Source organism: Malus sylvestris, chromosome 15 (assembly GCF_916048215.2).
Source record: "Malus sylvestris chromosome 15, drMalSylv7.2, whole genome shotgun sequence".
Lineage (NCBI taxonomy): Eukaryota > Viridiplantae > Streptophyta > Magnoliopsida > Rosales > Rosaceae > Malus > Malus sylvestris.
Window position 1 is genome coordinate 21697489 of NC_062274.1, and position 12545 is coordinate 21710033.

At 39.8% G+C, this 12545-nt stretch overlaps 2 protein-coding genes and 1 pseudogene across 2 annotated transcripts; 1 reads left to right on the top strand and 2 right to left on the bottom strand.

Moving 5' to 3' along the window:
• Positions 1-4308: 4308 nt before the first annotated feature.
• Positions 4309-5100, bottom strand: LOC126602800 (uncharacterized; annotated as a pseudogene).
• Positions 5101-6986: 1886 nt separating this feature from the next.
• Positions 6987-9461, top strand: LOC126604799 (ultraviolet-B receptor UVR8). Its single transcript, XM_050272112.1, has 4 exons — positions 6987-7357; positions 8010-8226; positions 8353-8665; positions 8765-9461. The coding sequence occupies exons 1-4, from the start codon at positions 7035-7037 to the stop codon at positions 9247-9249; spliced, it is 1338 nt and encodes a 445-aa protein (XP_050128069.1). The 5' UTR covers positions 6987-7034; the 3' UTR covers positions 9250-9461.
• A 132-nt stretch (positions 9462-9593) lies between these two features.
• Positions 9594-12251, bottom strand: LOC126604798 (laccase-11-like). Its single transcript, XM_050272111.1, has 5 exons — positions 12002-12251; positions 11767-11918; positions 11256-11629; positions 10083-11006; positions 9594-9970 (listed from the first exon to the last, which is right to left on the bottom strand). The coding sequence occupies exons 1-5, from the start codon at positions 12116-12118 to the stop codon at positions 9840-9842; spliced, it is 1698 nt and encodes a 565-aa protein (XP_050128068.1). The 5' UTR covers positions 12119-12251; the 3' UTR covers positions 9594-9839.
• Positions 12252-12545: the final 294 nt, after the last annotated feature.

The window sequence follows — 12545 nt, forward strand, 5'->3', positions numbered from 1 at the left end:
AGCTTATTTCTCCATCAGGGTAACTATCTGATGGACTTGTTACAAAGGGTCAAAATGGAGGGTGCTAAGCCTTGCTCTACTCCTCTTGGCACTGCCAAACTGGATCACAGTGGTACACCTTTGGAAAATCCAACTGAGTATCGGTCTATTGTGGGAGGTCTACAGTATTTAACTTGGACTCGCCCTGATATCTCCTTTGCAGTTAATCAGGTATGCCAATTCATGCATAGTCCCACTGATTTACATTTGCAAGCCGCCAAAAGAATACTCATATTTCTCAAAGGTACATCCTCACATGGTATATGGTTTCATAAAGGTCCTCTCACTTTATCAGCCTACTCTGATGCAGACTGGGCTCGCTGCACTTTTGATCGGCGATCCACGAGTGGATTTTGTGTGTTTCTTGGCTCCAACTTAGTCAGCTGGAGTGCTAAAAAGCAGCCTACAGTAGCTCGTTCTTCTACTGAGGCTGAATATCGATCCTTGGCTCATACTGCAGCTGAAGTTACATGGATCTGTAAAGTTTTCAGAGATTTTGGTTTCTCCTTCTCTGATAAACCTACCATTTGGTGTGATAACATTTCTGCCATCTCTCTTGCTTCAAACCCTGTTTTCCATGTGCGAACCAAACATGTGGAAATTGATTACCACTATATACGGGAGCTAGTTCTTGCCAATATGGTTAAAGTTCAGTATGTTTGCAGCCAGGATCAGATAGCCGATATTCACACTAAATCTTTGTCTAAGAATCAGTTTCTCTTTCTTCAATCCAAGCTTTCTCTTGGAACTCCAAGTCTTTCCAAGCTCAGCTTGAGGGGGTGTAAAGATAAGGATGCCAAGTCATGACAGTTCATATAGTTTTAGGCAACCAATTATTCTTGTTACAACTGTATAGTTTTGGTTAGGTTGTTATAATTTGTTACATGATGTTAGAGGAAGTCTTTGTACATGGCCTTGCCTATATATATATACCCCCAATGTAAATGTAATTAAGTAAGTCAGTAAATGAGAAGAGGATTATTCAGTAAAATCATTCTTCTGTTTCTTTTGGTTTCTTCATTGTTTGCCAAAACCTGGTGTTTGTGTGACATGAATTTTACAGGGAGGCGAGCTGATGAATGACCGAGTTGAAAGAAAGAGACAGAGAAAGAGAAATGAACTCACCGGTTGACTCGGCGGGGGTTCGGAGAAGTGAGGGTGGGGAGTGAAACGAGCATAGAAACTGTCGCCATCGCCATCTTCTTCGTCGAGCGGGTTGTTTTGTGGCAGTGTGTGGTTCCACTCCATATGCTCAAATCTTCTTCTGTGCCTATTAGGTGTGCTACCACCCGCCAAGCCCAGCAATCAAACAATAGAAATTCGGATCAAGTATCATTTTACCCCGTTCTGTTTCATGTACGGAGTCATTCATTCTCACACATCATTGATTTAGGCAAAACTAGTAAACAACACGAGGGTGCAAAGGAACTAATTTCTGCATACTTCTCTTCTCTTTTCTTCTTGCACATGTGTTATTTTTTACTTGGATGCTCTCTTGCCTTTTTTGATCTAAAAACCGTATATAAACATGAGTGTGCATAAAATGGAGCGTGTAAAATCATTTTCCCTTAGAGCAAGTCCAGCCTTGCTAATCACTGGGGGGACGGGCTGCAGGAAAGGGCCCGAGGGCCGGTTGGTTCTTCTCTAGCCATGGAGAGCCCGAGTGAGGGTGGGAGCCCGAGTGAGGGTGGGAGCCCGAGGGCAGGGGGGTGGGCCATTGATAGGCCTGTGGCCCGAGGCCCGTGACGTTAGGCCTGGGTCTGGGTTTTTTTTTTAATTTTTTTTGTGTCAGGCACGTGCCCCTCATTCGCGAGTGGGGGCGCGTCGCCCGACAGGATTTCAGGCAAGCGGCCCGCGCGCCCAGTTACTGTTGGGAAGCCACGTGGCTTCCCACGGTCCTTTCAATCCCAACGGCTCTTTAATACAAGCCGTCCGATTTGCAACGGTAATAAAAATAAAATAAAAACTGATTTTATATCAACCGTTCGATCTAAGATCAACGGTTGATATTAATCTGTTTTATAAAATAAAATAAAAAAGAAAAAATAGTTTTAAAATTAAGAAAAGTTACCGTTATGACACGTGGCACAATCTAGAGTGTTGGAATTCAAATTTTTTAAAATCCAACGGCAGAGATTAATTATTTGAATAAAAATTAAAAAAAAAATTGTAAAAAATCCAAAAAAATTGTAAAAAATCTGAAAAAAAAATTTGTAAAAAATTGTTTTTACTTTTCTATAAATACCACATCTTCTCCATCTACCTTACACCACAATGTCATATTTTCTCAACTACTTTCAATCAAATTCCTATATTTCTCTCAAAGTTTCAATCCAATTTTTTTTCCACAAAATGACTATTGATGCAGGTACGAATTGGTCGCTTCTTGAAGATGTTGCATTGTGCACTAGTTGGGTTGAAGTTACTCATAATTCCCATACGGGTACTGAGATGCAATTGCGAGAAATGTGGAGTTTAGTTCATACCAATTTTCTTGAGCAAATAGGTGGGAAAAGAACCAAAGAATCGATGTCCAGTCGTTGGAAAATACTTTGCCATTCCTTTAGTACGTGGAGAGATGCCTTGACACAAGCGAGTAGTAATGTTCGAAGTGGGGCAAATTATGCGGATGAGGTAAGAATATATTATAATTATTTGTTTGTATTATTTATTTGTTACCTAATAATTTCATTATTATTATTTGTTTGTATTATTTATTTGTTACCTAATAATTTCATTATTATTCATTTGTTTGTATTATTTATTTGTTACCTAATAATTTCATTATTATTATTTGTTTGTATTATTTATTTGTTACCTAATAATTTCATTATTATTCATTTGTAGCAACTTCAAGCACAAACATGGTATGCTGCCAAAATCAAATCAAGAAACAAATCATTCCACTGGTGGGAATGTTGGAATATTGTTAAAGATTGTCCTAAATTCAAAGTTGTGCCTGTTGGTCCAGAAGTATGCATGAACAACACCTCTCTACACAGCACCTTTGTACACAACACCCCTCCACACTCTACACCCGATCATGGCTCCCATGTTGATGAAGAAGATGGAGAAGAAGTGCCTGAAACGCTCATTCCTGAACAAGCGTCGGGGTTGACCCGTTATCCAATTAGGCCTCTAGGTAAGAAGGTTTCAAAGAGGAAAATGAGTGCTTCCAAGAATGATTATGAAAAGTACATGCAAGAACTTGCTCGTCAAGGTGAATTGACGTTGGCACGGGAATTGGCGAAATATGAGGCTGAAAAGGCTAAAGATGAGGCAAAAGCTACAGTTATTCAACAAGCATTTCAAGCTGAACAGAGGGAAAGAGAGCTACTTAGGCAAGAAAGGGAGTTGCTTAGAGAAGAAGAATTGCACAATGAGATCGTGACATTATGAACACGCGTTTAGAATGGATGTCTCCAAATTCTAAATATTTTTGGCAGTCGGAGAAAGCGGATGTGGTGCAAAGGAGGCGTGCAAGAGAAGCGAGATCAAGACAAGATGGTCCTAGTACAACAAGACAAGATGATCCTAGCACCACAGATTGGTTAAGTGGTGATGAATAGGGTACTTTTGTAATCGGAGCCCATAGTTTTCCAATCACTTTGGGTTGTAATTTATTATTTATGTTGTTTCCATTTTATTGAAGTTAGTACTTTATTTAAAGTGAGAGTACATGTATTTAATTTCGTAATATATTTATCCTAATAATAGAATCTTTATTCATCAAATTGTTCACGTATAATGATGTAATTATAAAACACACCAAATAAAACTAAAAATCTCACCAATTGGAATTACATAAACACACCAAATAAAATTACATAAACATACGAAATAATAAAAAACTCACTACAAAAAACACACCAAATAAAATTACATAAACATACCAAATAATTCACACCAAATAAAATTACATAAACATACGAAATAATAAAAAACTCACTACAAAAAACACACCAAATAAAATTACATAAACACACCAAATACAAACAAACATACTAAATAAACTTAAGTATCTTCAACTTGTTTCAATGCCCACTGGTGCTCTATCAAGTCAATTTGCCGATCATTGTGCATAGATGACCTTTGAAGTGCAGTATATCGTTAAATGAGCCTTTCATTGTAACGTCCATCCCTTTCTAATGGCTCGTGTTGCACGGGTTCTTCGGTGGCATCATGCGCACAATATATACGCGTTCTTGAATTGTTCATCGTGTCTGGCTCAGGCTCATATTCATCAACCGCATCATAATCGAACTCATCTTCCACAATCATGTTGTAAAGAATGACGCACGTCATCATGATGGATCGAAGTGACTCTACATCGAACATTCTGGCAGCACTCCTGACGATCGCCCAACGAGCTTGAAGGATACCAAAACAACGCTCCACATCCTTCCTGCACCCCTCTTAACAGCTTGCAAAGTATTTTTCCTTTACACTTCGCGGACGTGGCACTGTTTTGACAAATGTTTCCCACCGTGGGTAAATGCCGTCAGCTAGGTAGTATGGCCCGTCGTACCTACGTTTGTTGATGACGTAGATGACTTTTGGTGCCTTTCCTTGCAGAACATCGTTGAACACTGGGGATTGGGCAAAGATGTTGAGATCATTTTGAGCCCCCGGAACCTCGAAAAAGGCGTGCCATATCCATGTATCAAAAGATGCCACTGCCTCCAAAATGATAGATTTTGCTCATTTTTTGTCCCCATATGCGTCTTGCCATGCACTTGGACAATTTTTCCACGTCCAGTGCATACAATCGATGCTTCCTATCATCCCAGGAAAACCTCGCATCTCACCCTTCTTCAGAAGCCTTTGCAAGTCCATGCGAGTAGGTTTTCGGAGGTACTCTGCGGTGTACAAAGATTCAACTGCTCCGCAAAACCTCATTAGGGCCTCAAGAATGGTTGATTTCCCCATCCTCGTTATCTCATCCACTTGGTCTGCAGATGCTCCATACGCAAGCATCCGCAACGTTGCAGTGATTTTTTGCTTAGGCAAGAGACCCATAACACCACAAGCATCCTTCTTTTGCATAAAGTAAGAATCATGGTTGCAAACATCAGTCATGATTCTGTTGAACAAATGTCGTTCCATTCTAAAACGGCGTCTGAAGTACGTATCAGGAAATGCACTGTTATGGACAAAGTAATCGTCCATCAGCTCTTCACCCCGTTGTTGCCTGCTTCTATCAAGGTTTCTTGAACGGTTGGGCCTGCATATCTGAGCAACAGTCTGGATGACTCGATGGCAATGTGAGGCTCTGGCCATTCTTGTTTCGTCATCTCTCATTCTACACTCCTCATCCTCTTTCATCTCATTTTCGGCTATCTGAAGGTTGAACATTCCTTCAGATTGGTTAAACAATTCTTCCTCTTGCTGATCAATTTCCCACATCATCCTTGATGAAGAAGAATACATTGTAATGATGGATGGTGAAGAAGAAGCAGAAACTATGAATAATGAGATAGAGATGTTGAGAAAATTGGTGTGAGATTTATGAGGATGGATGGTGGATTATATGGACGATTCAGAAAGGATTGAATTGTAGATAAGGCCACGTGGCATGCCGTCATTCGTTAAAAATCTGATCGAAATCTATCCTCAAAGATTCTGAAAAGATAATGACACGTGGTACGATCGTATTGGATAAAAATCTTATCAAAATCGATATCCAATAATTATCTTTTCGGATAATGACACGTGGCGCAATTTTGAACGAGTTAAAATATGATCGAAATCTATTGTCAAAGATTCTCAAAAGATAACGACACGTGGCACGATGACATTGGATAAAAATCTTATCGAAATCCATCGCTAAATAATTGTTTTTTTTATAAAATGACACGTGGCGCAATGAAAACGATTTAAAAAATCTTATCCGAAATTACAAATAATTTTATTTTGTATTATTTAAACAAAAAAAAAACTAATATTTTATTGCCTATTGCCAAGGGGAGGGCTCCAAGGGTGGAGATACAAATGACAATTACTGTTCATTAATGGCAGTTACTATTCATTAAAGGCAGTTACTGTTCAAAATGGTGGATTCAATAGTGGATTACCAGGGGGGAAGGCTCCATGGGTGGAGTTGCTCTTAGTAATTATCTTCATGTATACATCAACAAAAAATTTATATTGCAATTAAACAATAGAAGTTAACTATTAATTTAATAATACTGTAATCTCTACTAATTAATAAAACACTCATTGTCAACCAAAATCCTATGAAATTACCAGTTTAACCCTCTAATTAAAATAAGAAATATGAGACAGAAATATAATTTTACACAACCAAATTTTGTTTTTTTTTTCAAAGCCTCACCTACATGCAATCATAACATATTTCTAATTAAAAATTAAAAATTAAGAAAAATTAAAAAAAACTTTTCACTTCCACATTCTCTATCAGTCTCTTCCTCTCTATTTATATTTAAAAATAAATAAAAATAAATAAATTTTCTCACACACTTTGTGTGTGCCCATATGCTAGTTTTTACTATTGAAAGAGATTTTAAGTTCGAATCACTCACGTCGTTAATAAAAAATCTCTATTAATTAATAAAACACTCATTGTCAACCAATATAAAATTATCAGTTTAACCCTCTAATTAAAACAAAACATGAATAAGAAATATGGGGCACATATGTAATTTCACACAACCAAATTTTACTTTTTTTTCTTCAAAGCCTCACCTACATGTAATCATAACATATTTCTAATTAAAAAATAAATTAAAAAAAAAAAAAAAACTTTCCACACCCACAAAATTTCTATCACTCTCTTCCTCTCTCCTTCTATTTCAAAAAAAAAAAAGGTCGAACCAACCCCAAATGACGTCCCGAGTCCGCTGTTCAATGTTACAAGGCCCATGGGCCATGGAGAACAAGTATCACGGCAGCAACAGCCCAACTTTGGCCCCAACAGAACCGCAGATCAAAATCAGCAGCTAGGCGAGTTCGTGAAATGAACTTTGAATTCTCCGATGAAAGGAGGACTGGGATCCCTGGTGAAGGGGCCTCGTGCGGTTAACGCGATCATTCAAAAGCTGCAGAGATGCATGAGCAGCGGAACCGCCGCAGTCATGAGCTTTGGCGACGGAAACCACGGTGCTCTGGGCCTGCCGACTTCCCTCATGGGACTCGGCGTCGACGCTTACGAACCCATCCGGGTCCCTTCTCTGCCTCCTGATATCACCAGCGTCGCCGCTGGGCACTACCACTCCCTCGCTGTCACTTCCCAAGGGCAGCTCTGGGCTTGGGGCCGAGACCTTGAAGCCCAGCTCGGCCGCGGACTGCCTTCTCCCAGGTAAAAGCCTTCAGCTTTTCAGCTTAACTGAGCTCTAAGATTCAACATAAGCTTACCCTTTTAACCATTTTTCGAAGGCCCTAAGTGATAAAAGAAAGAAGATGAGTTTATTTCTTATGGTTTTGCATCAATTGGTGAAGATTAACTATGAAAGTGCTTTTTTTTTTGGTTGTTGGTCAAGATTATGTGATTAACCATGAAAGTGCTTTCTTGTTTTGTTGTTGGTCAAGATTATGTGATTTATCATGGAAGTACTTTTTTTTTTTTTTTTTTTTTGTTGGTCAAGATTATGTGATTCATCATGAAAGTGCTCTCTTTTTTTTTTCTGTTGATGATCAAGATTAAGTGACTAACCATGAGAGTGCTTTTTTTTGTTGTAGGTCAAGATAAAGTGATTAACCATGAAATGGAAGTGCTTGTTAAAAAAAAAAAAAAAAAAAAAAAAAAAAAAAAAAAAAAAACATGAAATGAAAGTACTTTTTTTGTTGTTCCTCATGAGACCCCTCTTTTGAATTGAGTTGTTGGTAGTTATCTAACTAATGAATCTTCATTGGATTTCTGAGAATTTTCATTCGACTGGTTGCTACCACATTTTACTTTGAATTATGGAATTGTAAGTTACTGCATAATAAGGTTTTGTTGTTGGTGGCAGAGATTCATGGAATGAACCAAAGAGAGTAACTGGGTTGGATCAAGTAAACGTTTGTGCTACATTTGCGTCCGGTGTTGTTTCTGCAGCCATTGGAGATGATGGTTCTTTGTGGGTTTGGGGAAAGTCGAAGCGTGGCCAGCTTGGTCTTGGAAATCAAGTCACCGGGGCCATGGTACCTTCCAGAGTTGAAGCACTATCAGGAGAGAAAATAATTAAGGTGCGGTTTAAAGCTTAAGGTATGAATTTGTTATACGCGGTAGAAAATAGAAAATAAATGCTTTGTCTAGGATACTTGTTTACTTAATAAGAAGGAAGTTTCTGGGGCACACATGTTATTTGGCAGGTATCATTTGGTTGGGGGCATGCTCTTGCACTGAGTGAGGATGGAAAATTGTTTGGTTGGGGTTATTCAGCCGATGGTAGGTTAGGAAGCATTACAGAATCCTTGGAGCCGTCTCTACTGGAATCAAGGGCAGGTTTGAGTAATAAGGAACCATCAAGTTCAACTGTGGAAGCTGCGGAGAAGCTGGTTTTAGAAGGAATGGCTAAGGAGAATGACATGCCGATAGTTTGGGAACCTAGTTTAGTGAGAGAACTACATTCTGTTGAAGTTGTAGACATTTCATGTGGTTTTGATCATTCATTAATTCTTTGCGGTAGGTAGTGTTGTGTGCATTGATATGCTTGCACAGAAATATATATTATATTCTGGAACAACGTACATATAAATATTCATGTGCGGATGCTTGTTTCAGGTGATGGAACACTACTAAGTTGTGGGAGCAACGTATATGGTCAGTTGGGCAGAGAAAAACAGGATTTGGGATTGTTCCCTGTTGACATAAGCTTCCGTCCCACGTCTATAGCATCAGGGCTTGGCCATTCTTTGGCAATTTGCCAGGTTCCATCGTCGAATGTTATAAAAGGAGCCGAAGACATTGTTACATGGGGGTGGAATCAAAGTTCTCAGCTTGGAAGAGGTGGATCGGAGAATATTCCATTGGTGGTTGAAGGGTTGGAAGGGGAAATTCCTGTCTCAGTGTCAGGAGGGCGTGTGCATTCCATTGCTCTCACATCCAAGGGAGAAGTGTGGGTTTGGGGTTGTGGTAAGAATGGAAGATTAGGGTTAGGAAGCTCCTGTGATGAAGCAGAACCGATTTTGCTCGACTCTGTAGAGGGTTGTCAAGTTTTACAAGCTGTGTCTGGATTTGATCATAATCTTGTCCTGATTGCGGAGTGATGTGCATGACATAACGATTGTAATTGCGTTTTGTTCTGTGGTTTTGCTTAGTTATTGTCCGTTTTATGGCTTCTACGCTCCAATGTATTCAGATCAAAGAGAAACAAAAATGTAGATTGTCGAATACTACGTTCTATAGTAGAGAGATCGTGGGTTTCCACTTCACGAATAATGTAGAACTTAACATTTTATGTTGTTTTCCTTTGTCACAATGGTTGGTGAATGCGTATCTTTCAACTTCGATCCTTTGGTTCTTTAGAATGTTGCTTCTTACGCCTGCGTCTCTAGATTTCTTGATTCGATGGACCATGAGATTTTTGTTTTGTTTTCTGCAAATATCTGTGTTGTGACAATGTAAAGATATGGTTGTATAAAATGATTCCTGTATGATTTAGAAGAATTACAGTGAAAGAACACAATATTTACCTAGTATGGTATAATTTGTTACATTTACAGTTTCACACAAAGTGATTTTTGTAGATAGGTTATTGTTTGTAAACCCTCAAGAAACCTTCTGCAACTTTTTGCAAGAAGCGCAAGTAGGTGGCACTCCAATGTCACCAGATTGATATGAACCGTTCCGTGCATCATCAGCAAGGCGGAAGATCCTTAGGCGGAGGCAGAACAGATTGATCCGATCCTGGTCCATCTTCTACGACGAATGCTGTTTTCAGTCCCCAGCCAGTATGAAGCTCCAAATGACAGTGCATGAACCAAACGCCTAGACATTCAAACAAGAAGCAAAGGGTTATAGTAAGTAAATAACCGATAAGTCTCTCATTGTATACGTGGTCAGTAAATGTGGTACATGTAAATTAAGGTGATCATCGTACCTGGATTATCAGCTCTAAACCGAATGGCAGTCCAACCGCCTGTGGGGACTCCAACTGTATTTCTCTCAACAGGATCAACCAAGTTATACTTAGCAGGGTCCTTGGCAGGATCAAAATTCCCAATCCCAGTTCCCACAACAAAGAAGTTGTATCCGTGGAGATGGAACGGATGCGATTCCACGGTTAGGAGATTCGTGTCTTGTAAAACCAGCTCAACTGTCGAATTGAAAGCAATCTTGCTCAGCCTAGTTCCAGTTGATGTGCCAAGACTGGAGGTGAGTGGTGCACCAGTGTAGTTGAAAGGAGTTGATGGCCTATCGGGGAAGTCGGTTTTGAACACGCCTTTGAGATTAAAGTAATGTGCTTGCAGAAGCCCCACCTGCGGCATCTCGAAAGAGATGTTGTTCAAAGAAGCAACAAATCTTGTTCCGTTGAGGCAACTAGGGCATGATTCTTTCCCGAAACCAATGGTGTAGAAGAGTTTCCGGTCGACTTTGAGAGGCACATTGGCCGGAAAGTTTGGAGCGTTTAGGCTCCTGAGATTATTGTTGTATCTTAAAGCGAATGACGTGTCGTTAGGGTTAGGCAATTGAGGAAGGCTTGGCAGGACGGTGTTCGGAATTCCTCTGTATTGGAGAATTCCAGTGGCTATCTTGTTGTCTACGGGAACTGGAGCATCCATGAAAGGCCTAGCAGCCATGAAGTATCTGCCTGAAGCTTGATTGGCTTTGACCAAAACGTTTGTGGTCTGGCCTGGTGCAATTAGTATGGCTTGAGTAGTGAAGGGTTTGGTATAAACTGCATCAACCTCCACCACTGTCAGGTTGTGTCCAGCAATGCCGAAGAAAAGTTCGTCGTTGAGAGCGGCGTTGATGATTCGAAGGAGATAGGTCTTCCCTTGCTCAACCACCATTGTAAAAGTATCTAAAACCAAATAAAATAGAACAAAATTGGAATTAGAACTTTTGGAGTTGTGCTTATGTTCAAGCTCAATTTGTTGCTTGTGTTTAAAGAAATTCATTTCGGGGTTTGGAGTTAAAACATTTTGGCTTTAAGGTTTCCTTTAGCAGTCTGACGTTCTATCTTTCTTAAAGATAGGACGCGCTGAGGAAACTTCACTTATACTTTTCACCTCTGATTCCATCTAACGTATTTGAAAGTAGGCTTGCTTACGTTTCTCGGAGCAAGGAAACAATGGCCCTGGCTTGCCATTGATGGTGTGAGCATCTGAGGAGTTTGGTGGCAATCCCAGGCTGTTTGCTTTGTTGACAAAGGTTTCCACATCCACATTCCACCATTCTCCAAGTATAATCTCAGTTTCCCTATACGGCTGTGGGAATGGGAATGGAGTTCCTTGTTTAGGCACGATCACAATTGCTCCATAGACAGTAGCCCTTAGCCAAAGAATATGTGCATGCCACCACAAAGTTCCTCTTTGCCCTGTCACATTGAAGCCGTAAGTGTAGCTACTTCCGGTCTGGATTGGACATTGCGTCACATAAGCCGGTCCATCTGCCCAACCATTTCGGTACTGCTTCAATCCATGCCTGTAAAGAAAGGATCAAATTCAACCCTCTACATGTTTCTGCTAAACTAACATATTTTTCTTGGGGAACCGGTAATTAGCACTTTCGCTACGAAGGGTTGTTATAAGAAAGGCTGGTTGGTTTAGTTAAATTCTTACCAGTGAATTGACATGTTGTATTGAGCATGGTTTGTAACATGGATTTGAAGTCTATCACCTTCCCGGACATAGATCGTAGGCCCTGGAAACCTTCCATTTACAGTAACAATCGGTTTTGCATGGCACAATCTGCTCACATTCTTTACTTGAACCTGTAAAAGCACACAGAGGAGGATGTTATCGAATCGAAAACCATGCACGAAGTACTACTTTTTATTGCATGGAAACAACTCACATCAAACTGGTATTTCTTTATAGCAGCTTCAGCTGGAGAAGTGATTAAACCAAGAAATCCGCAGAAAACAAACACGAACGCACACAAAAATCTGTTCCGGAGGCAGCTGCTAGCCATTTCGATTCTCTCTTTTGATCACAACTCCTTAATGGTTTATGTGAAGAGGCAATGAGGCATGAAGACAAAATGCCAAATATTTATATGAATGTGTTGAGGCAAAAGATTTGCATTTTTATTTTCAAGTTTGTTAAGGAGCTTCTGGCTTGATCAAATGATTAGGTAGGAATTGTGCTGGACATTAAATCTTATACGCAAAATTCTGAAAGGGACTCGGATTGGCTTTGACTGACTTCAAGGCTGGGATTGCTAATTTCAACTTTCAGAAACCTCAGCTTTGTAAAATGGATAAAGGATGTATTTTCCGTTTTTTTATGTGCACCAGCCAAAACCCTAAATGCAGTGCCAAGCTTTTCCGTCAAGCGAAAGGTATAGGCTATTGCTTAAAGAATCTGGTATCACTAAAGAGTCTTGTGGTGAGGAAAAC